Source organism: Oryctolagus cuniculus, chromosome 3, assembly GCF_964237555.1.
Source record: "Oryctolagus cuniculus chromosome 3, mOryCun1.1, whole genome shotgun sequence".
NCBI lineage: Eukaryota > Metazoa > Chordata > Mammalia > Lagomorpha > Leporidae > Oryctolagus > Oryctolagus cuniculus.
This window is the reverse complement of record NC_091434.1, coordinates 152,281,160-152,303,690: the sequence shown is the minus strand read 5'-3', so window position 1 is coordinate 152,303,690 and position 22,531 is coordinate 152,281,160. Positions and strand designations below refer to the sequence as shown.

The 22,531-nt window shown below is 42.4% G+C and overlaps 1 protein-coding gene across 2 annotated transcripts in view; it reads right to left on the bottom strand.

Annotated features, from left to right (window-relative positions):
* Positions 1 to 4,209: 4,209 nt before the first annotated feature.
* MET (MET proto-oncogene, receptor tyrosine kinase) overlaps positions 4,210 to 22,531 on the bottom strand; it is a 124,994-nt gene continuing 106,672 nt past the window's right edge. The window contains 5 exon segments of one of the 2 annotated variants that reach the window (NM_001171040.1): positions 4,210 to 6,816; positions 6,922 to 7,058; positions 16,539 to 16,704; positions 17,901 to 18,010; positions 21,397 to 21,578. In NM_001171040.1, the coding sequence (NP_001164511.1) occupies positions 6,606 to 6,816; positions 6,922 to 7,058; positions 16,539 to 16,704; positions 17,901 to 18,010; positions 21,397 to 21,578 (806 nt within the window). In that variant the 3' untranslated portion in view covers positions 4,210 to 6,605. 2 annotated transcript variants of the gene reach the window in all.

Genomic DNA, 22,531 nt, shown 5'->3' with positions numbered 1-22,531 from the left:
TTTTAAAGTTGATCTCTTTTGGCCTGGGAAGATTTTACGCATTTTTGTCGTTCCACTCCAGAGGTCTAAGGATTAGCGGATGTTTCTGCCCGCCTGGACTCATGTGAAGATAGGAACGCATCAAGACAAAGTGCTTCAAGAATGGGATAAAAATTCATTATTATTTTAATGTGGGTTAATATTAAATTGCAAGTTTATAGCATTCACATTAGAATTTTCTGTTGATGCAGCCTAAACATGTCATTTTCATTTCAGAATTCCTTCTTTTAATGCTACCTGATTTTCAGAATGCTTGACCAGGTAAGGTTTAATTGCTCAGGAGAATAGGACTTGAACTTTATTCTTTTTTTAAAAAACAAATTTATTTATTTGAGACAGAGTTACAGACAGAGGGAGAGACAGAGAAAAAGGGGTGGGGTGAGGTCTTCCACCTGCTGGGTTCACTCCCTAAATGGTCACAACAACCAGAGCTGGGCCAATCCAAAGCCAGGTGCCAGGAGCTTTTTCCTGGTTTCCCACACGGCTGCAGGAGCCCAAGCACTTGGGCCATCCTCCACTGCTTTCCCAGGCCATAGCAGAGAGCTGGAACAGAAGAGGAGCAGCTGGGACACAAACCCATATGAATGCTGGTGCTGCAGGCAGAGGCTTCACCTACTGCACTAGAATGCTGGCCCCTTGAACCTTATTCTAAATTGGTCTATGTGGGGAACTCTAATTCTTTACTAATTAATAATAATGATTTTGATAATAGTAATAATAGATTGGGAGATATTTGAATGCTAATTGAATGTGAATACATATTAGCATTTAAAAATCTATATATTTTAATTGATAACAAGGAAAACACATTAATCAGAGTAACTCAGAAACATCCACTGGAGAAAAGGGAGCGGACAGACTCCTTCTATGTGATCGTCAGACATGTGGATTTGCTTTGACTCCAACACAGCATTAGTTGGATAGCAATGTACAAATGATGGGGTCTTTAGCATTTTTTCTTTCCCTCCCTTCTTTCTTTTCCCTTCCTTCCTTTCCCTCCCTCCCTTCTTTTCTTTCTCTTCCTCTCTCTCTCTCTCTCTCTCTCTCTCTCTCTCTCTCTCTCTCTCTCTTAACCAAAGAGATGCTCTTGTGATTTTCTTGGATTTCTGCTCCAGGTCACACAGTAAGTCAAGAGTAGTTATAAACCTCTCAGCATTGTGATCAATACGTTTGGCTGATGTAATCGAGACCTCTGGTGTAATTTACTGCAAAGGACAGTTTGGGCAAGGCTCTATTTTATTACCTTCCATTCACCAACTGAAATATTTCATTAGTTTATGACTGACACTCTTTCTAGTGTTGTGATAGATAGGGAATTGAGACAGTCCTGAAGAAAATATCAAGCATGAAGCAGAAAAAGCAGCAAGAAGCATTTCTTCCCTTGGGGAATAATGTCTGCATACCCATCTATGTCCTGAAACTGTCTATGGTGCCACAAAAATGAGTTGTATTTGGTCATCTGGATAGATGAAACTGTCCATGAAGCATTCCTTATCTTTCAAACACATCATAAAACTAAAACAATCTTGTACTTATTCTACTTTTCCCCAAATTGAATAATCATTAAGTAAAGCATCATAAAACTCTCTAGACATGATACTAAGAAAGCGACCCTTATCATTGCATCTTCACACAACATCCTGCAATTTAGACTGCTCTCTTCCCTGTGTGCTGTGTATTACAGGCCTGAATGTTAACCAAGAACAAAGGAAACCACTTGTTGCAGAAGTGATCCAAGGAACAGCAGGGAGTTCAGAGAAAGGGACGGAGGTATCCTTCAGGTATCTTGCACTCAGGGGCAGGGTGCTTCTGTCTTGTCACTCTTCTCTTCTCCCACTCTATCTTATCCAAGCTCAAGGCTAAAGAAGAATCATGGCTGTGTACTGCATAATCCAAGTGTGAGGTGAAGAGTAGGGTAAGGATTTGAGTTGAGACATCTGTAAAGGCCTAATTTCTCTTTCAGCCAATCACAGGCTACCTTTATTTACATGGGCTTTTACTGCCCAAGGTGAAGATAAGAATATTACAATCACTAAGTAACCAGGCTGTGCTAGTAGCCTTCACACACTTGTGTTTAGTTCTGAAATAACTTTGAGGCAAGCAGGAATGCCTACGTAACAAGTGAGGAAACAGGATTAGAGTTCAGTGTGTTGCCCACACTGAGTCAAGGCTTGGTCTATTTGCCCAAGAGCCTATATTTTTCTTTTTCTCTTCGTTTACAAAGATTTATTTAATTATTTGAAAGGCAAAATTACAGAAGAGAGTGAGAGAGATCTTCCATCTGCTGGTTCAGTTCCCAAATGGCTACAATGGCTGGGCCAGGCTGAAACCAGGAGCCAAGAACTCCATCCCAGTATCCCACATGGAGGCAGGAACATCAGCAGGGAGCTGGATCGGAGTGGAGCAGCTGGGACTTGGACTAGTGTCCATATGGGACGCTGTTGTTGCAGGTGGGCAGCTTTACCCACTATGCCGCAACACTGGCCAATGCAGAGCTGTAATGTCTCTCTGACATTTTACAGATCTAAGGAATGTATTGTTCTAATATTCACTAAGTATAAAATTTTTGGTCTCCTCTATTAAATTCCTTGGGACAGGAGGGACTGTTTATTTTTATATCCCCATTACCTCACTGTATTCCTGACAAAGGTGCTTAATGAATATCTGTTGACTCAAAGAAAAAACAATGTAAATCAGGGGCTGGCATTGTGGCAATGCAGGCAACCCATATGGGTGCTGATTTAAAGTCCCAGTTGCTCCACTTCCAATCCAGTTCCCTGCTAATGCACCTGGGAAAGCAGCTGAAGATGGCCCGGGTACTTGGGCCTCTGCACCCACAAAGGAGACCTGGATGAAAGCTGCTGACTCCTGGTTTTGGCCTGGCCTGGCCTTGTCTGTTGCAGCCATTTGGGGAGTAAACTAGCAGATGGAAGATACCTGTCTCTCCCTCATTCTATATAATTCTGCCTTTCAAATAAATAAATATATCTTTGAAAAAATACAAGTCAATTTCCTATATAATGCCAACTTGTTTCCTGAACTAAATTGTTAGATTAACAATATGAGATGTCAGCACTCAGACATCTGATATATTTTTATAGGTTTAATATCTCTTCTTCATGCTAAAGGATGAAATCTGCCATAATAGGTCAAGGAATAAAAATGTAAGTAGTGTCTACAGCAATTACAGAATGAAAAATTCTGTGGTAATTAAGAATTCAGAGCATCACACAAAGCTTTGCCAAGAGCTAAGTCCTTCTATCCCAACCCATGTCAGTGCTCACCAAACACGAGAGCTACACAGGCAATACTTGTCTCTGAGGTGGTTTAAAGAGATTGAGTGAGGATAAGAAAATGTTGTTTCAGTTCAGCAATTATTTGAGGCTTTACTAAGTGCCAGATATTAGGGATTTCAATACGACAGGTTCTTATCCTTATGGGGCACACAGTCTGACTGAACTTCCTGTGGAAATGCATCGTGTGGCTTAGAGGAAGTCTGGCTACGTACAGGGGTTGGGTTTTTTCTCAGGAAAGAATAAACCCCTGCTGTATTTATTAGACATCGGTTTAATCTTGGGTTCTTTTAAAAATCACATTTCTTCAAAGTGCTACACCATTCCTATATGACTGAGCATCACCTTTGAATTATTTTACCATGACACACACACACACGGAGATAACCTGAAGGTTTTCTGCCAACTGGGAGCTCCTGAAAGATGGGTAGCTGGGCAGGTGAAAAGGGTAGTTTTGAGGGGGCAAGAAAGCCAATCTCTGACCTCTCCAACTGCCATCTCAGTATGTGTCTCTGCCAAGCATGGGATAGCAGGTCCCTGGTTATATATACTGGCCCAAAGACACACCTTGTGTCCATACACAGGTGCCAGAGAACAGGATGCTAACATAGGAACCAGGTGATGTGGAAGTTGAAAGATTGTCAGAAGAATGCAGGTAATTTGAAACCTAAGTGCAAATCACCCTTAGAAAGAGAGTGGCTTCCTAAGATTCAAGGATTCAGGTATTATTAACCATTGCCTATGCCTTGTGTTGACTAAAGCTCTCAGAAATGGAGAAGCTTGATGGATCCAGGAGAAATCTGTCGTTGGCTTACTCTGTCATTATGTAAATGATGTAGGTAATGAAGTATGACTAGCAATAACAAACTCTCAGTACACAAGATGTTACATTACTTTATTTTAATCATAAGATTTATCAGGACAACAACTATTAACAATACAAAGTACCATTCAGCTCAACTGCAAGTATAGGCAGTGACAAACATCTAGTTCGGAAGAGTCACTTACTTCCAAGATCTGTCCAAACACATTAACCTAAGGACAAGTTGATAAATAGCAAACATGATTTTCACATTGCAGTTTTCTCAAGCAAGTATGTACAGGGTGCAGTTCCACTGGTGGGTGGCTTCCACAAGTTCTTTTGGCTCCTGGTGCATCCATGCTCTCCACCTTGGGAGAGATACTTCTTTCTGCAGAGTGGATTTCCCTATGTTGACATCCAACGTTTACAATGCCCTGTGCATGAGCATGATTCTTTACATTTATGAAATAGTAACATCAGAAGTGAAATATCTCTGCAGTATAACTCCTTGTGTCTTCCCACCATTGTCAAAGAACTTTTGGTTGCAATCATTTTCCTGCAACAACAGCCAAACTCAACTATTGGGTTTCAGCATAACACACCCTCTTTGTAGCTTGCTATGTTAACCCTTGGCTTCAAGTCCTGGTGATGTAATAAGGGTGGGGTGTACTGGCAATCAGTACATTTCCTTATCACTATTTACAGCCATTGAAAACCATGAGATTATTAATCTGAGTCTGACATACCTTCTCTGAAATGTTCACAGTGCAGTATTTTTGTGGCCTAGCAAAATTTTTCTTATATCATTAAAAATAAACATTTTTATAAAAATATAATACTTTCAATGTTTACATGGACAAAACCAGTTAGGAGTAACCTATGCCACATGCACTATACAGTAGTAAGCACAAAATTCCACAGGACAAAATGCCACAATAGTCTTGCTTAGAGTAAATATTCATCCAGGTAAAATGGCTAGAATTTTCAATTATTTTTGTTTGTTTCTAAGATATGTTTTCCTTAAGACAAAACATGTCCTATTACAAAACGGGATGTCTTGTTTTCAATCTGTGAGGTGAGAAGCTGCCACCTGAGTAGGAGGCCAGGTATTTCTAGTCTATCCACTGTTTGCTTTACATAAGGAGTTTTGATGGGAGCCAATGAACCTCTTCCTTGGATGTATTTTGCTTTAAATACACGTGGAATTATCTTTGAAGATATTTATCACCACAAATGACTTGTTTTGAGTCATCATTTAAGAAATTACAAAACATCTAAATGTCCACATTCATTAGATCAGAACATGAGCTTTCTCAGTTGATTTTTTAAAAAAAGTTTATTTATTTATTTGAAAGGCAGAGCTACAGAAAGGCAGAGGCAGAGGCAGAGAGAGAGAGAGAGAGAGAGAGAGAGAGACAGAGATAGAGATAGAGACAGATACAGGGAGAAAGAGAGAGAGGGAGAGGGAGAGAGAGAATGAGAATATCTTCCATCTGCTAGTTCACTCCTCAGATGGCTGTAACAGCTGGAGCTGAGCTGAGCTGAGCTGATCTGAAGCCAGGAGTCAGGAGCTTCTTCTGGATCTCCTACGCAGGTGCAGGGGCCCAACGACTTGGGCCATCTTCTACTGCTTTCCCAAGCCACAGCAGGGAGCTGGATTGGAAGTGGAGCAGTGGGGTCTTGAACCAGCACCATATGGGATGCTGGCACTGCAGGTGGCGGCTCTACCCGCTATGCCACAGTGCCGGCCCCTCAAACAGTTGATTTCTAAATGACAACTAAGTACTTCCCTGTGATTAGGCTATTTTATGAAGATATTCTTTATGACATCTATGTACAACATATAAATGTCCCCATGTCATGCTATTTTGAAACTCTGATGAAAGTCTTTGCCTCCAGATAGTCCTCCAACAAAAAGAATGTGTGTACAAAAGTTTAAAAGGGAATGTTTGCCTAATAGGCGAATGACAGCATCAGTAAGGAGAAATGCTAGTGACCGTACAGCAGGTAAAAGTTCTTGGAAATGAGGAAATTCTAAACGAGGTGTAGACTCCTGGGCTGTACAAGTGTCCTGAACATTACCACTTCTTCTGAATTTTCTGTGACCCAGGAGCCCTCGAATGCATAGTAGTTCCCCACAGAAAACCAGGTGGGCCTCTGATTTTTAAAACATTCAATTCAGAACTCAGGGGTTGGACTCCAGTGGGATAGGAGTGTGATCCTAACTACAGGGCTGCTGTTGGTCACTGGTCTGGCGGACCAAGCCTCTGGTTCTGATGCTCTGTCAGATGAGAAATCCTTATGGCCCAGAAATGCAAGTAAGAATACAAGGTCCTCTCATGGTGCAATTTTGGCAAAATTCAAAAATCAAAAAGCTAAAAAATGTTGGATGACCCTTCAAAGGCCAGGCAGTGAGAACTGTTGGAGAAAGTACGACTGTTGCTTGGATAGGACTGTGCGGTATCCAGGCATCACGTGTCCACTGTGCCATCCACGCTATCCTGCGATGACAACAGAGAAGGATAGGGAGCCACACATTTCACGTTCACGTAAGTCGCATTCACGTGGACATAGTGCTCCCCAATGAAAGTAGAGAAGATCGTGGATATCCTGGAGACCAGTTCTGAGAAGGACGGGCGCATTTCGGCTTTCGGGTGCCAGCACTTTAGCATCACTTCGTACCTGTTTCGGAAGGAAATGCTGTGAGAGGTCCCCAAGGAGGCAAGCATGTCTGTGAGAGTCAAGACTATAAAAGGGACAGAGGATCCTGTCAGAATTCCTACTTACAAGGCATCTGGGCAGTATTCGGGTTGCAGGAGTCTCCTGCCTTGCAGCAGGTACACGGTTATGTCAAAGGTGTTCACATCAGGGTAAGGTGGGGCTCCTCTTGTCATCAGCTCCCACAGGAGCACGCCGAAGGACCACTAGTCAAATGAGGAAGAAGAGAATCCAGATGAGAGAAGTGTGTGACCACTCAAATCCAAATGGAGATCAGCAGGGCTGGTAATGAAAGCTGGCTTAACATACTCAATACGACTGCTGCTTGAGACAGAAGTTTCCTTAAGGGCGATTATTAAGCTGTAGCTTTCAGGGATAATTGGATTGGATAAGGTTAGATGATAAATAAATGTAAAGTTTTCAAAAAGAACAGCTGGATGTACATGACGGTTAGGATTTCCTTGAGTTAGTATAGTTTCCAACTTTTCCCTTGTATGATCAAAGCACTGACACACTTCTCTCCTTTTCTCTTCCCATAGCTTTACTACATTCTTAGATTGGTAGTAGTAGAAGATAAAGGACACCTTCCAGAATTTAAATATGTGAGATTTCAAAGTGAATGTAAACACTCTTTTAAGAAATGTAACCCTATCTAATCTAAATGTGTTAAAAGAGAAGATCTAAATCAGTGTTAGTAAAAACCATAAATAGGCCGGCGCCATGGCTCAATAGGCTAATCCTCCACCTTGCGGCGCCGGCACACCGGGTTCTAGTCCCGGTCGGGGCGCCGGATTCTGTCCCGGTTGCCCCTCTTCCAGGCCAGCTCTCTGCTATGGCCAGGGAGTGCAGTGGAGGATGGCCCAGGTGCTTGGGCCCTGCACCCCATGGGAGACCAGGAAAAGCACCTGGATCCTGGCTCCTGCCATCGGATCAGCGCGGTGCGCCGGCTGCAGCGGCGGCCATTGGAGGGTGAACCAACGGCAAAGGAAGACCTTTCTCTCTCTGTCTCTCTCTCTCACTGTCCACTCTGCCTGTCAAAAATAAAAAAAAAATAAAAAAAAAATAAAAAAAAAACCATAAATAATAAAACTGCTGGACAACAAGGCCCCTATTGAACACTAATTTCAGCAGAACCGTGATTTGGAAATGTTGAAGTCCTAGATTAATATAAACCAGCTGCACGAGCACTTGATAGCAAGACCACAAGGACACGGAGAGGTTACGTGACTTGCTAGACATTCGTTAATACATCTGAATTCACACTGGGACAAACATTTAACAGTTCTTGACCCTTGGGTCTTGCTGGGTTTACTGAACTTCACTAAATATGCATTTTCTTGATCTCAAGCATTCTGGATGAGACAGAAATATTATCTCTCCCTGGACACATGCCAAGGTGAGACTGACACAAGGAGAGTAAGCCCCATGTGCTGGTGCCCCTGTGCAGAGGACCCAGGAAGTCAGTTCCTGCTTGGCAACACTCTCAGGCTACTCCAAGGCAAAGAAGTACATGGGGGAAGAGATGAAGCCTCCCCCTCCCCCCAAAAAAAAGAGAAAGAAAGAAAAGGAAGCTTGGAGAAGAAAGAGAATCCACACTAGACAGGTGGAACAGGAAATTATAACATTAAGAGGCAAGGGTAGTGTAATACTCTGCAAGGACAATAAACTGTGACCGAAAGAAAGAAGATAGGTAGAGATGGGAGTTGCTGATACAAATTTCTGCTAATGGCTCTTTCCTTTTTGCCCAAGTGCAAGAACCCTTTAAGGCCTTGGACTGGCTTGATCCAATCACAGACCACAAAACCTTCCCCTCCACCCCCTGGGGGTGGGGGAGGGTGCTAGATAACTTTGCTATCTAATTCAGCCCTTCAAAGGCTGCCATAGCCTGAAAACCTTGTGATTCACTTGTCACTGGGTTAACCTTCAAAGCATTAAATTCTATCTAATGAGTATTTATTGAACTTTGATCATGTACAATTAGGTTACTGCCCAAGTTACTGAACAGGTCCAGGGCTGCTTGAACAAGTGTAAGAGTATCGTGCAGGGGCTGGCGCTGTGGCATAGTGGGTAATGCCACCACCTGCAGTACTGGCATCCCATATGAGTACTGGCTCAAGTCCCAGCTGCTCTACTTCCTATCCAGTTCTCTGCTATGGTCTGGGAAAACAGAAGAAGATAGCCCAAGTCTTTGCGCCCTTGTACCTTCATGGGAGATCAAGAAAAAACTCTTGGCTTTTGATTGGCGCAGCTCCAGCGGTTGTGGCCATCTGGGGAGTGAACCAGCACATGGAAGACCTCTCTCTCTCTGCCTCTGCCTCTCCGTAACTCTTTCAAATAAATAAATAAATTTTTTAAAAAAAGAGTATTGTGGGGCTGGTACTATGGCGCAGTGGGTTTACACCCTGGCCTGAGGCGCCGGCATCCCATGTGAGTGCCGGTTCTAGTCCCGGCTGCTCCACTTCTGATCCAGCTCTATGCTCTGGCCTGGGATAGCAGTAGAGGATGGGAGACCCGGAGGAAGCTTCTGGCTTCTGGCTCCTGGCTCCTGGCTTCGGATCGGCGCAGCTCCGGCCATTGCAGCCATCTGGGGAGTGAACCAGCGGATCGAAGACCTTTCTCCCTGTCTCTACCTCTCTCTGTAACGCTGAACTCTTTCAAATAAATAAAATAAATCTTAAAAAAAGAGTATTGTGCAGAAAGATGTTACACAGATAGTGACTCTGACACAGGGAAAAGTCAAAGAGAAAACAGTGAGGTGCTGAGAAAGGCTTCAGGAAGAGTGACAAGAAGGCGGGTCTTGGAGGAGCAGGGGAATGTGTTTTCTGGGCACGTGGAGCATGCAGACAGAAAGAGTGCTCCAGATGGAGGAAGTGACCCCAAGGGCAAGAGGACACATGTGTTTTTGTTGAACTGTGAGCACTACAGGTCCCACTGCATGAGGACTAGAGATAAAGTTGAAATATGTCTATGCGGTGGAGGTTTCTAAATGTTGCAGGTAGGTTAAACTGAAAGTGACAGGACTTGACTTGGTGCTCCTGGAGACTACATCTATAAATACTCTGTATGCAGGAGACAAAAGAACATGGTGATCCACAATACAGGGGCCACTTAGGAGGCCTCTGAATCAGAACAGTAACACATGCAGCACAGGAGCCTATGAGGTTATACTCCCGAATCAGGGAGGGAGAAGACTATCTGTCATATAACAAGGCATGCATGGGAGTCATACCCTTTAAAAATATTATCTTACTTCATCCTTATAACAACTCTGAAATGTAACTGGTTTCATAGATGTTTTAAAGATAGAGAAACCAAAGTTCTGAGAAGGCAGTGAAGTTCTGATCAAGTCTCTCTCACTGATAGCCTAGGCTACCCGTAAGTTTGGAGATGAACTCCTTAAACAAGAGGGAAGAGGTGAGAACATTTGCAAGGAGTTCTAAGATTGGGTAGTAACCAAGTCCCAGAGGAGAGCTGTGGGACTCCTGGCACTGGGTCGGGGGGAGGGAGGCTGTTTCTAAGAAAAACACTGTCCAGTCTGCATCCCAAACTCCCATAAAAGCGCTTGTGACTGACAGCACTGTGGGAGGAGGAGGCATGAAAGAGAATGACCCTGACCAGCAAGAGAGAAGCTGGGATATGTGTGGGGCTGAGGGGAAAGATGTGGGTACAGTGGGGGAGAGAGGCAGACCGTGAGTGTGCACTAGCAATAACAGCAGCAGGTCGCTTTTACTTTCAAGGCAAGGGAGCTCTGTCATTCATGTGTACTGTGTGGCACTGGCCAGTAATTTGGGATGTCTGAGCAATGAGCTCATCTGAAGACTCTCTGCCCATCTTTAGCCAAGGTGAGGACCAGAGCAGCAATGAGATGTCAGAGATGGTTGGAAAAAGTTGTACAAAGTGACAGAAGGGGTCACTGCCAAGATAAGTAAGGGGTGGAGACTAGAAAATGTATCATTCAAGAGTAGGTAAGTTGAGAAGATAAATACAAACCAGAATTGATAAAAGAGAAAAAAGGATATATTGATAAAACCTCATCAACTGGTAAACTGATTAAATTTTCAATGAAATTAAAAACACTTGCTCTTGTAAAGACATTAGAAAAAGAAAAGGCAATCCACAGAGTAGAAAAATGTATTTGCAAAACCATGTATCTGATAATACATATATATGTGTCCAGAATGCATAAAAAACCCTAAAAACTCAATAGTAATAATAATAAAGTCTGGAGATGGGTGTTTGGTACGGGTGCTATGTCAATTGATACACATGCATCCCATCTCAGAGTGTCTGGGTTGGAGTCCCAGCTCCACTTCTGACTCCAGCTTCCTGCTAATGCAGACCCTGAGAGGCAGCACAGGTGATGGCTCAAGTAGTTGAGTCCTTGCCACCCACATGGGAAACCCTGATGGAGTTCAAGGCTCCTGGCTTCAGATTGGCTGGGCTCAAGCTACTGCAGGTATTTGGGCAGGTATAAGTAGATGAATGAGTTCTGTCTGTTTTTCTCTCTGCCTTTCAAATATAATCAAACACATAACAATTTAAAAAGCCTGAAAATCAATTCTGAAACCTAAAAAAAATAGGCAAACGACCTGAGTAGACACTTCACTGAAGGAGACACAGAGATGGCAAACAAGCACAGGAAAAGGTGCTCAATGTCATTAATCATTAGAGAAACAAAGACTAAGAAGAAAATAAGATATCACTACAACCTAATAGAAGGGCAAAACCCTTGAAAACTGACCATAACAAGTGCTGATGAGGATCCTCAACAACTAGAACGCGTATGGATTGTTAGTAGGGATATAAAATGATAGAGAGATTTTGGAAAAGAGGGCAATTTCTGATAAAGGTGAACATACACATATTTTAGAGTCTTAATTCTAGGTATTTAACAAAACCAAAATAAAAATTATTTTTGATCTACAAACTTTTAAGCAAATGTCACAGCATTTATAGTTACATATAATTAATTGCCTAAAATCACCAAGACCTCAAATGTCCTTCAACTGGTGAACGGATATATAAAATGTGGTCCAGCTATACAATGGACTACTACTCAGAAATAAAAGGAAAGAGCCATTCAACTGTGGAAAACAGTATGAAGTTTCCTTAAAATATTTAAAATATAAATCATGGCCCAGCAATCCTTCTTCTGGGTATTTAGCCAAAAGAACTGGAAACATGATCTCAAAGGAATCTTCATACCCATGTTCATTTCAGCACTACTCACAATAGCCACGAAGTGAAAGAACCCTAAATATCCACTGACAGGCAAATAAATAAAGAAAATGTGGTACATACATACAATGATATATTATTTAGAATTTAAAAAAAGAAAGCTTTGTCATATGCTACAACATGGATACACCTTGAGAACATTACACTAAGTGATACAAACCAGCCACAGGAAGGCTGTGTGATTCTAACTAGGTTGGATACCTAAAGTAGTCAAACTTGAGAAAGGACTGATACATTAATAATACCAATACAACACAGACAACTCTCAAAACATTAAGTGAAAAGACACAAGCTCAAAAGGTAACTGTATGATTCCATTTACATAATGTTCTCAAAAAAATAAAACTATAGAGGCAGAAAACATCAGAGATTTGCAGATCCTGGGGACAGGGAGAGGTGATGACAAAGGACACAAGGCAAGGTTCTGAGATGAAGGAACTCTTGTCTGTCCTGATGGTGGTTGTTACATAATGCATGCTTTTGTCAATACTTGAAGGAGGGTACACTGAAAAGACAGTAAGGTAAACTGTACAATGGTGATGCCATCATCAGAAATCAGGAAATGAGACATGCCAACATGGCAGGAAAGAATCTGATTCTGAGCATGGTAAGTTTGTGCTGCTGCTGATACACAGGTAGAGAGGGGGCAGAGTTGTTTGTCGCTGGAATGCTTGCAGTTATTGAGGGAGGCTGACCCTGGAAGCCAAGACTCATAAGGAACAGCTACACCAAGCAGGTGAGAGAAACAGAAGCAGCACAAGGATAAAGAAAACACAGTGAGAGCAGGAGACAAAGCAGATGGCGCAGTGTCCAGGAAGACAAAGGAAGAGGAAATTTCAAGAAGGAAGGGGTGGTGGATACAGAAAATGCTTCAGAAAGATGAGGCAGGACGAGGGCTGAGAAAAGCTGGCTGGACTGAACTTTTGAGAAGTCACTGCAGACCAAGGAAAGAGCTTGCACTCAGCATGAAACATAGTATGAGAAATTTCAAGTGTAGAAATACTCCAATTTTATCTGACTTAAAGAGTATTGGGACTGTAGCTGAACTTCATCCAGCATTGGCTAGAATGAGAAACTATCTATAAGCAGGCAAGTTTTGGCTTGTAGATCCTCAACATCCATACAGCTTAGGGCATGCTTTTGGAAATGTGCCATGTAAACTGCCATAAGACTGTGATGTTCTCAAAGTGAATCTCTGTGCAGATTTATCCATGCAACAAGTAACCATTTGCCAAAGCAGCACTGTGTACAGATTACTCAGGTTCGGCCTTTAAAAAGTAAGACACAGTGTCTTTCGACAACAGGGAGACTGAAATAGCATCATCACATCTACAGAAGCGTGTATAAGTTTCCAGTCAAGATTCTGAGTGACTGTTGCTATGTGAGAAGTGCCTACCGTGGTGCCATGTGTGTGTGTGGTAGTAGGGTGTGTGTGGGGGTTGTCAAAATGTTCAGAATCCAACTCTTACCTTGAACATGCAAAATTTCATCAGATACTTTTTAACAGCTTTGCTGATGTATAACTTACAGATTATAAAAGGTGCCAATTTTAAGTTTAAAGTTGATATGTTTACTAAGTTTATTTAGTTGTACAGCTACTACCACAATCAATTTAACACTTCAGAAAGTTCCCTTATACCCATTTATAGTCAGTCCTCACTCCCATTGTCAGCCCCAGCTAACTATCAATGTATGTTCTCTCTAGAGTTTGAGCTCTTGCTAGAAATTTCCTGTAATGAGAATCATCCAACATAAATCTTTTGCGTCTGCCTTCTTGCCCCTAACAATGTTTCTGCCACATGTTGTAGCATGCATCAGTAGTTCCTTCATACTGCTGAATGGCAGTATTCCACTGTATAGATATACCACATTTTATTTGTCCACTTACCAGTTGATGGATGTTAGGATTGCTCCCAGTTTTTGGCTGTTAAGACAAACACTACTGTGATCACTCATGTACATGTCTTCATATGAGCACATGTTTTCATTCCATGTCTTTATTATTATATTATTATTATTCATAAGTATCTTGGGTAAAATGTCTATTCAAATATTTTGCCTATTTAAAAAAACTAGAGTATTTTGCCTTCTTACTATTGCATTGTTAAGAACTGGATCAGGTTCTGGATGGCAGACTAACAGGGAACCTTTCAGGATCAGAACCCCAGACACTCAGCTCCACTGTGTACTATCAGTTTCTCTTATCAATCTTTCACATGTGGAAGTTGCATTCTTCCACGATGACCTGTGACACACTTATCTAGTCACCTCAATTTATTCTGTAATAGTCCCTTCACAGGAATGGAAAGTCGACTTTCCCTTGAAGACTACAATTTGTTTAAAACTCTTACGAACATGGCCTCACTGTTCGCTTTGGCTGACTCACAGGGAGGAGTATGATGACTTCTTGCTTCCCAATCCAATATAGCATTCAGATCCCTATCTCATTATCTTTCAATAGCTGCCAACCCTGTATCTTTTCAAATCCACACCCTCCACCAACATTATTTTCTGCCTGCATTGTTTGCTGATATCATGGGCTTCCACTTTTTTCTTTCCCAGGTGTCAATCTTTGTGTACTTCTAGATTCACAGTCTTCTTGACTTGCTGCATATGAACAGTCTACGTGTACTCCCCAACCCATTGCATGCCCAGACTCCTCAGCACATCTAGACTGAATGATGTTTGTCACTCTTTCGATGCGCTCAGGAGAAACGGACACTGCTGATCATACCAGAAACTTTCTCTTCCTCTAGCTTTCATGGCAGTCCCTTCTCCTGGGCCGTCTACCTCTTTGTTCTCTTTCACTTCACATCTGTAGGTCCTCCTGAATAATTACTTTCAAACTCTCAAACACATATCCCTAGATTTGACCTCTGTTATGGACTGAACTGTGTCCCCTGGAAATTCATACGCTGAAATCCCAATCCCCAGTATGATGGTATCTGGAAATGGAGCCTTTGAGAGGTAATAATGTTTAGATGAGGCCGTAAGGGTGGGCTCTCATGAAGGAATTACCACCCCTGTAAGAGCTTCTCTTGCTCTTCAGCCATGTGAAAAGCCCTCAGAGAGAAGGTGATGATTTGTAAGGAAGAGAAGCTACACTGGAGAAGGTAACAATCTATAAACCAGAAAGAGAGTCCAACAACCATGCTGGCGCCTGATCTTGGACTTCTTGCCTCCAGAACTGTTAGATTTCTGCTATGTAAGTCATCTCGTGTATGGTATTTTATCATGGCCGCCCTAGCTAAGATAACCTTTTCTACAAGCTGCAGATCCAAATTTCAAGTGCCCGATTGACCTCTCTGCCTGCACATCCTTCTCCCAAGTCAAACCCATCTTATTCAAGGACCTAAGTGTTTTTTTCTCCTGCTCCAGCTTTTTGCTCCTGGTCGTCACATATTTGTAACTGCACCAGCATACAGTTTTGCTCATCTTTGACTTTAATCAATTCTTGCGGAATACCGCGGATAATACCTCTGAGATGCCCCCTTCACCAATTCCTTTCCACTCCTACAGTTTCTACATTATTTCAAGTTCTACCTCTCCGTCGTTCTGCCTCTATTCCTCTCACATCGTCTCTCAGAAGGAAGAGGACTGCAATCTAATCTTGTTAGATGTTTATGTTTCCCCATGGCCAGAGAATAAATTCCAGGTGTGCTGGTTTGGTTTTCAAGGACCTCTATGATCTAGAATAAATCTATTTTTCTCAACTTATTCTGCTAACTCCCTCTGTGCTCTCCCTGCTTGCCCAATAACCAATAAGCACTGCTTCTTTAAAATTTAGAGATGCTTGTACCCTCCAGACCCTTGGCCTCACCTGGATTGGTATTTCCATTTGATCAGTTGCCCAACTTCAAACCTTTTTTCCCTTCAGGCTCATTTTAAGCACCACCTCCTGCATAAGGTAATAAGGGCAATGCAGTGGAGCTGGTGAGTGTGTCTCCCATCCTCAGTGCTCAGGTACATGCCTGAAGTTTGCCTGTGAGAGGAGGATGGTCTTTGCAGATAAAGGAGGGCACTTTTCCAGGCAGGTGCAAGGATCATGCTCTCACTGCCAGACCTGCCTTAGCTGCAGCTTCCAGATCCAAGGTGGAATTCTTGCTGCCCTTGGGCTATGAGAGGTAGGGCGAATCCCAGTCCACTGTGTGTCAAAATCACTGATAGCCTCCTGGATGAGAGGGGTCATTCATGGTTCCCCTCTGAGCTTTCTAAGGAGCCAGCATGGTACCCTACTCAATAAATGGATTTTAATAAAAGAGTAAATTTATGGAAATATCCTAGGGGTATCCAGCAGACAACCAACATCAGTTTTACACATGAAGATAACTGGAATTGGCTGGAAATTAGGACTTTTTTTTTTTTTTAAATTGAGATGCCATAAAATTATAAAGAAAGGTGGGTATAAAAGTAAAAGAGGAGAAAGTCAGGGATGATTGGTACATTACCACATCAGATTTGGTTGTAAACTTCTGAGTTTGCAGACTTTCTAAAGCCATCCACTTCACTGGCAGTTTTGCACCTGTTTTGTTGTGTACACTATAGTATTCTTTATCATACATATCTCGGGCAAGACCAAAATCAGCAACTTTGACAGTGAATTTTTCATCCAACCTACAGAATGGACAAAAAAATTATTCCTGGTGGCTGAAACAGAATTATTTACAGCAATGCTGAATATCTACAGAGTACAGCAAGTGACGCTGGTATCTGAAATCCATAACTCCTGAGCAGGAGTGCCTCATCTGGCCTCTATTGACCTAGCATTAAATTATAATGGAATTCTTCAATAAAGATGCTTGACATTTCCATTATGAATTCAACAGGCTGAGAACTCATGAATGTTAAACGTAAGAAACTCCACTATGCTTTAATGTAGAATTAGAGAAGCAGTAAAACTGCCTCTTCTCCCAGTTTTCCTTGGTTGTCAAACAGAATCTACCAACTGACTCCCCAAAGGAATCACATATCTTCACCTGTCAACTTATTAGCAATACTCAGTTTTATGGGAAACATGGAGGGTACTTTTTCATTCTCAGGCTAAGTTAGTATATTAAATTCATATAGCTCACTACTGAGGTAATAGAAAAAAAGGATACACAGTAAAACATCTAAGAAAAACAGCAAAGTTTAGTAAAAAAAAAATCAATTTCCGCTGTGTGAGGCTGCATATCCTTTGTTTAAGCTGGCTTTTATGTTGTTACATCGACCAAAACCAAGGTAGGAAATTAATAGCACAGCTCTTTCATTCACACATACCATAAGTCATGAATCAGGGCTGCGCAGGGGAAAAAGCACTGAATCAATTACTAACTGTTGACTGTTGTGTTATCCAGCCAGGCAGCCAGACACAAATAAAGTTCTTTGTATATTCATTCCCAAATACCATTTTTGGTAGGGCTTCTGCAGGCTGACTTCAAGTCCACTCTTGGGAAGTTACACTATATTGGTATCTGTGTTACCACTCCTCTCCTTTTCACTGTAAAATGCTGAAGATCAAATTCTCCCTAGCAAACACTAATGTGGCATGAAACCACAACACTGGGGGCTACTGGTGGGAAGGGCTGTGGGTAGCAAAACATACAACAGCTGTGTAAGACCCCCTATGGAGCAACCCTTTTAAATTCTTTGTCTGATAAAGCATGAAAGCCCCGCCCACATCCCCAAGGCTTACACATCCATTTAAAACTTTAATGGAACCAAAGGAGGTTTGCATAAAGGAGAAAACATCTGCCCTAGCATTCAACAGCTGGGGACAGACTCCTCCTTGTCACTTAAGGTGGACACATGGCACAGAGACTACTACTTACATACAGTTTCTTGCAGCCAAGTCTCTGTGGACAAACTTTTTGCTTGCAAGGTATTTCATGCCTTTTGCTACTTGAAGACCAAAGCCAATAAGATCTTTTACAGTTGGGTTCTGAAATCAAAGAGAGTTGGAAAAGCACAAGCTAAACATCTACTATCATAATTTGGATCTCAGAATTTTGAAATGTTTGTAAGAATTATAATATTGTCTCAAATAACAGTTTGTGCCCAGTTGATAGCAACAACATTTTTGAAGTATGTATTGTATACAAAGTTTTTGTAAATGACGGCTTATCTTTAGACACTTCTGTAATGCATGTGTGACAGGTTCTGCTTTTCAGATAGGAAGGTGGAGAGGCTTAAAAATGTAGGTTTTATGATTCTTTGGTTATGATGAGGGCAATCCATCATGAGACAACTGCCTGTTAATTACACTTTCCAAGGGGCTTGGGTACATGACATAATGCAGGCCACACAGAGGAACACTGGGGACAGTCAGGAACAAGGGGAAAAACAGGGCGAGAGATTACTGCAGTTTCCACCAGGAAGGCTGGTGAGCCTGGGCAAGCAGGTTCGGGATTGGCTATTCTGAATAATTTCCGCAGGCCCTGTGATGGAAAGGCTGTTTTTGTTGCTGGTGATGTCTGACCATGGGATGGGTAAGTAGTGGGTAGCAACTGGAGTGGGAATGGCCCATCTAGCAGGTGGCAGGGAGAAAGGTTCTGGATTGGTTGGTTTGCATATAAACGCAAGCTATTGAATACCTCCAGGACTTAGCTAGCAGTCCCTCCAGCATCAGAGACCTCAGGTGTCAAAGCATCAGATACACAGTAAAGATAGCAGACTCAGAGAGAAATAAATCACCCCAAGCCACCCAGATGATCAGTAGTAGAATCATGATTTTAACCTAAGTCTGTTAGTTCCAAAGGCTACATGGTTGTGAGATCTATCACATCAGAAGACCTCCCACAGGTACTGATGCACGTGCTCACTCCTGGGGAAGTCTTGCACAGTACAGAAAACATGAGATCCCACTCTCCACAAACCCCATCCTGGAAACTGGCTGGACTCAGGACTGCCTGTAGGAACGTAAGAACTGTATCTGAAATTACACGGTGTCCCTGTGGCTGACAACCCAGACCAGTGTCTGAGCCTGAGGAAAGAGTAGCTCTTCTTCAGCAGCCACTATGCAAGGCAACCGGGGGGAACTCAGCCCTAAGGGGTGCACTGCCCAAGCACACAGCATGTGGTTAGGTCAGTGCCTGGTGCTTTAGGCTTCTCTGGAAGACCTCTCTGTCAGTGGTTGTCACCTGTACTTCCTGCCTGGGTAGTAAAAGGCTGTGGTGCTATTCTGTACTGGGTAACAGGAAAACACACCAAGCTTGAACTGGAGAAACTACTGGAGCAGGTTGCACATCTAGCACTCCTGACTCTTCAGGACAAGGGCAAGAGGGAAAGTGAGATCTATTAGGACAGCTTTGTAAGGTAAGGTCGCAGACTCACTGCCCCGGAATGTTCCATTGCTTTGGTTGATCATAAAATGTATCTTTCTTGTCCTTGAGCTTATTTTCTCTGAGAATCTGACCCCAAGTTTATAAAGTTGTTTTTGATCAGCAGTAAAGCTACTCCATGGATTCCCACAGAGACCAGGACTCTGAAGCCAAGAAGGAGGCCAGGGTATCTAGAGTTCTGTTCTGGGGACTCCTCCTTTCATCCTCCATGGCCCTGCCCTGGCCGATGCTTGCTCACCCTTTAGGTCCTGGCATCATCATCATGAAGAAAACTCCCACTTGCAAGAGACTAAGAACCTTTTTTGAAATAGTGAGCTCATTCATTCAACAAATGCTTAACAACAGCCCACATGCAGAATACTCTTATAGAGGTTTGGAGCTACAGCAGAGAACAAAACACACAAAGATTCTGACTCTCATGACTTTACATTGTGATGGGATGTGCATGTACACATAGGAGTATTTCAAAAATTTATGTAAAGTGGATTAAAAGACAAGTTTACTTTTGTGAAAAATTTTTTTTTTGCGAAAAGATTTATTTATCTGAAAGGCAGAGTTACAGAGAGGGAGACACACACACACACAGATAGGTAAAGAGAGAGAGAGAGAGAGAGAGAGAGAATGAATGAATGAATCTTTCATCAGCTGCAACAGACAGGGCTGGGCAAGGCTGAAAGTAGGGGCCAGGAGGTCAGGAGCTTCTTCCAGGTCTCCCACATCAGTGGCAGTGGCCCAAGCACTTGGACCATCCTCTGCTGCTTTCCTAGGTGCATTAGTTGTAGCTGGATTTGAAGTGGAGCAGCTGAGACTTGAACCGGCACCCATGTGGGATGCCAGTGTTGCAGGCAGTGGCTTAATCTGCTAAGCTACACATTGGCACCACAAAAGAGATTTGTTTTTCATCATATACACTGATCTTTTGGAAGGTCTCTCATATACAGAGGTTTCAAATTTTTTTGCTTCAAAATAAACTTATCTTTTAATTCCATTTTTCATGAACTCTTTGAAATTCCCTTGTATATATACCTAAATGGATAGCTATTACTTATTCGTTTATGGCCTAGTATAGCACTATTCAACAAAAATATAATGGAAGCCCCATATGAGTAGAAAATTTAAAATCTTCTGGTAGCCACATTTAAGAAAGTAAAAAGAAATAGGTGAAATTATTTTTCATAATTTATTTTTCAACTCAATGAATTCAAGTTATTATTCTTTCAACATATACCTAATATGAAATATGTTCATGAGATATGCTGCTTTATTTTATACCAATATATTCAACACAATAGCATACTCCAATTGCACTTCTCACATGTGCCTCATGGCCACAGGACTGGACAGCTCCAGCTGAGCATGTCTGATGTGGGTGAGTGTGCTGGAGGGAAGATAGGCAGGGAAGAGGAGACAGGCCAAAATGCATAGGATGGGGAAGGTCAGCTGCACTTGTCAACAGGCCGGGAAGGCTCCATTTTGAAGATGACATTAGGGAAAAGATTTGAAGGAGAAGAGGAAGTGAGATGTGTAGATATTTGGGGGAAGAGTGTTTCCAGGTAGACGGGGCAGCATGTACAAGGGTCCTGAGGTAGGACAGTACGGGATAAGTATGGGAAATAGTAATGGACTCATCTGTAACTAATTCTTCAATATATTGTAGAGGTAAAACTCCACCTACAGTGAGGTTTGCCCTGCCTCTATTTCTCCTGTGCTATGCTCAGTTTCTGGCATAGGAGGCACTCAACAATGACTAAATGTGTCTATCGGTCAGATGGTAGAGCTAGGCTGCTTGCAGAGCATATAATTACTGTCTTCCAGATATCACTGACTTCCCACTGGGATAGAAGGTTCTGAGATTTCTGGATGGTACCAACATTTTACGCATGCGTTTTGGCTACTAGTGTTTTAAAAGGCTTAAACTAGGCATATTTTGAAAGGACAGCTGGTTTACAGCTGGTTCTATAGTTAGTAAGCTTGGTAACAGACTTACATGTGTCTCATTTCGAATGAAATTTCTGAGATCTCCATGTTTCATGTACGGTAGGACCACCAGTGGAGACCCTTCACTTCGAAGGCAGATTCCCAAGAGTGACAGGACATTGGGATGACTGAAGTCTTTCATGATGATCCCCTCAGTCAGGAACTGGGAAACTTCTCCTATGTCAGTGATTCCTGAGAAATCCAGCAGAGGAGATATTAACTTCATGATGCAGCAACAGACAATTCATCACTTTAGACAGGAAGGGCAAGGAAACGGAAAACCACGGGTTACATCTTGTCCTGAAGCCTCAACCCAGGGTACTCTTTTTACAACACATTGGAGTGAATAATGTAGGACTAGAAAGGTGGGATACCTCTTCTCACCATTCGTAAGTCATAGATGACGCTCAAATAACAAAAAAGAAGGCTGACAAGAGAAAGCATACCCAGTTTATTTACCTATAATTTTATGTGACATAGAAGTCTTCTGAAATGAAGACCCAAAGACTCAAGGGGAGAACTGTGTTTTTATGCTTAGATTCGATAGAGTGGACAGCAGTGTAGAAATGTGATTGGACAAAAAGCATAACCTAGTAACAGCCCAAGTGGGGGAAACCTGTTTGTTAGGATTCTTCTCAGTCTCTGTGTGGCATTTTTTCCTGCTGGGTATGGGGCAGGACTCTCCCGGAATGAGGGCTTCCGATGTACTCACAGACAGGGTAAGTCTGAGAGTTTCTTGATGTCCAATTCTTACATAGAAAGGCTAGAGGAAAATATCTGGGTCTTAGGGCTGTCTCTAGGGACAGGGGGTCTGGTGTCTATAACCTGCCTTGGGAAGGAGGAAATGGCCCATCTTGGAGGAGAAAGGAGAGCAGGAGAAAGAAAGGCAGGAAAACATCTAGAAGAGGCCTTGCTTCTGAGGCTCTTCCAGGTCTTTTAGTTCAAAGTCCTCATCATGCCAAAGTGCCATACTTCTGAGCCCCAACAGTGTCACCCTATACTATGTCCTCAAGTCACCAGCTACCCCCAGTTTCCTAAGACAGCATCCAGCCTGTGTCATCCAGAACTGCAGGGTATCTCATATAGAAAAAAGGCAGAGAAGCTGGCCATTCTATTTCTGTAGTGACTGTGCAGGGCAGTCATTT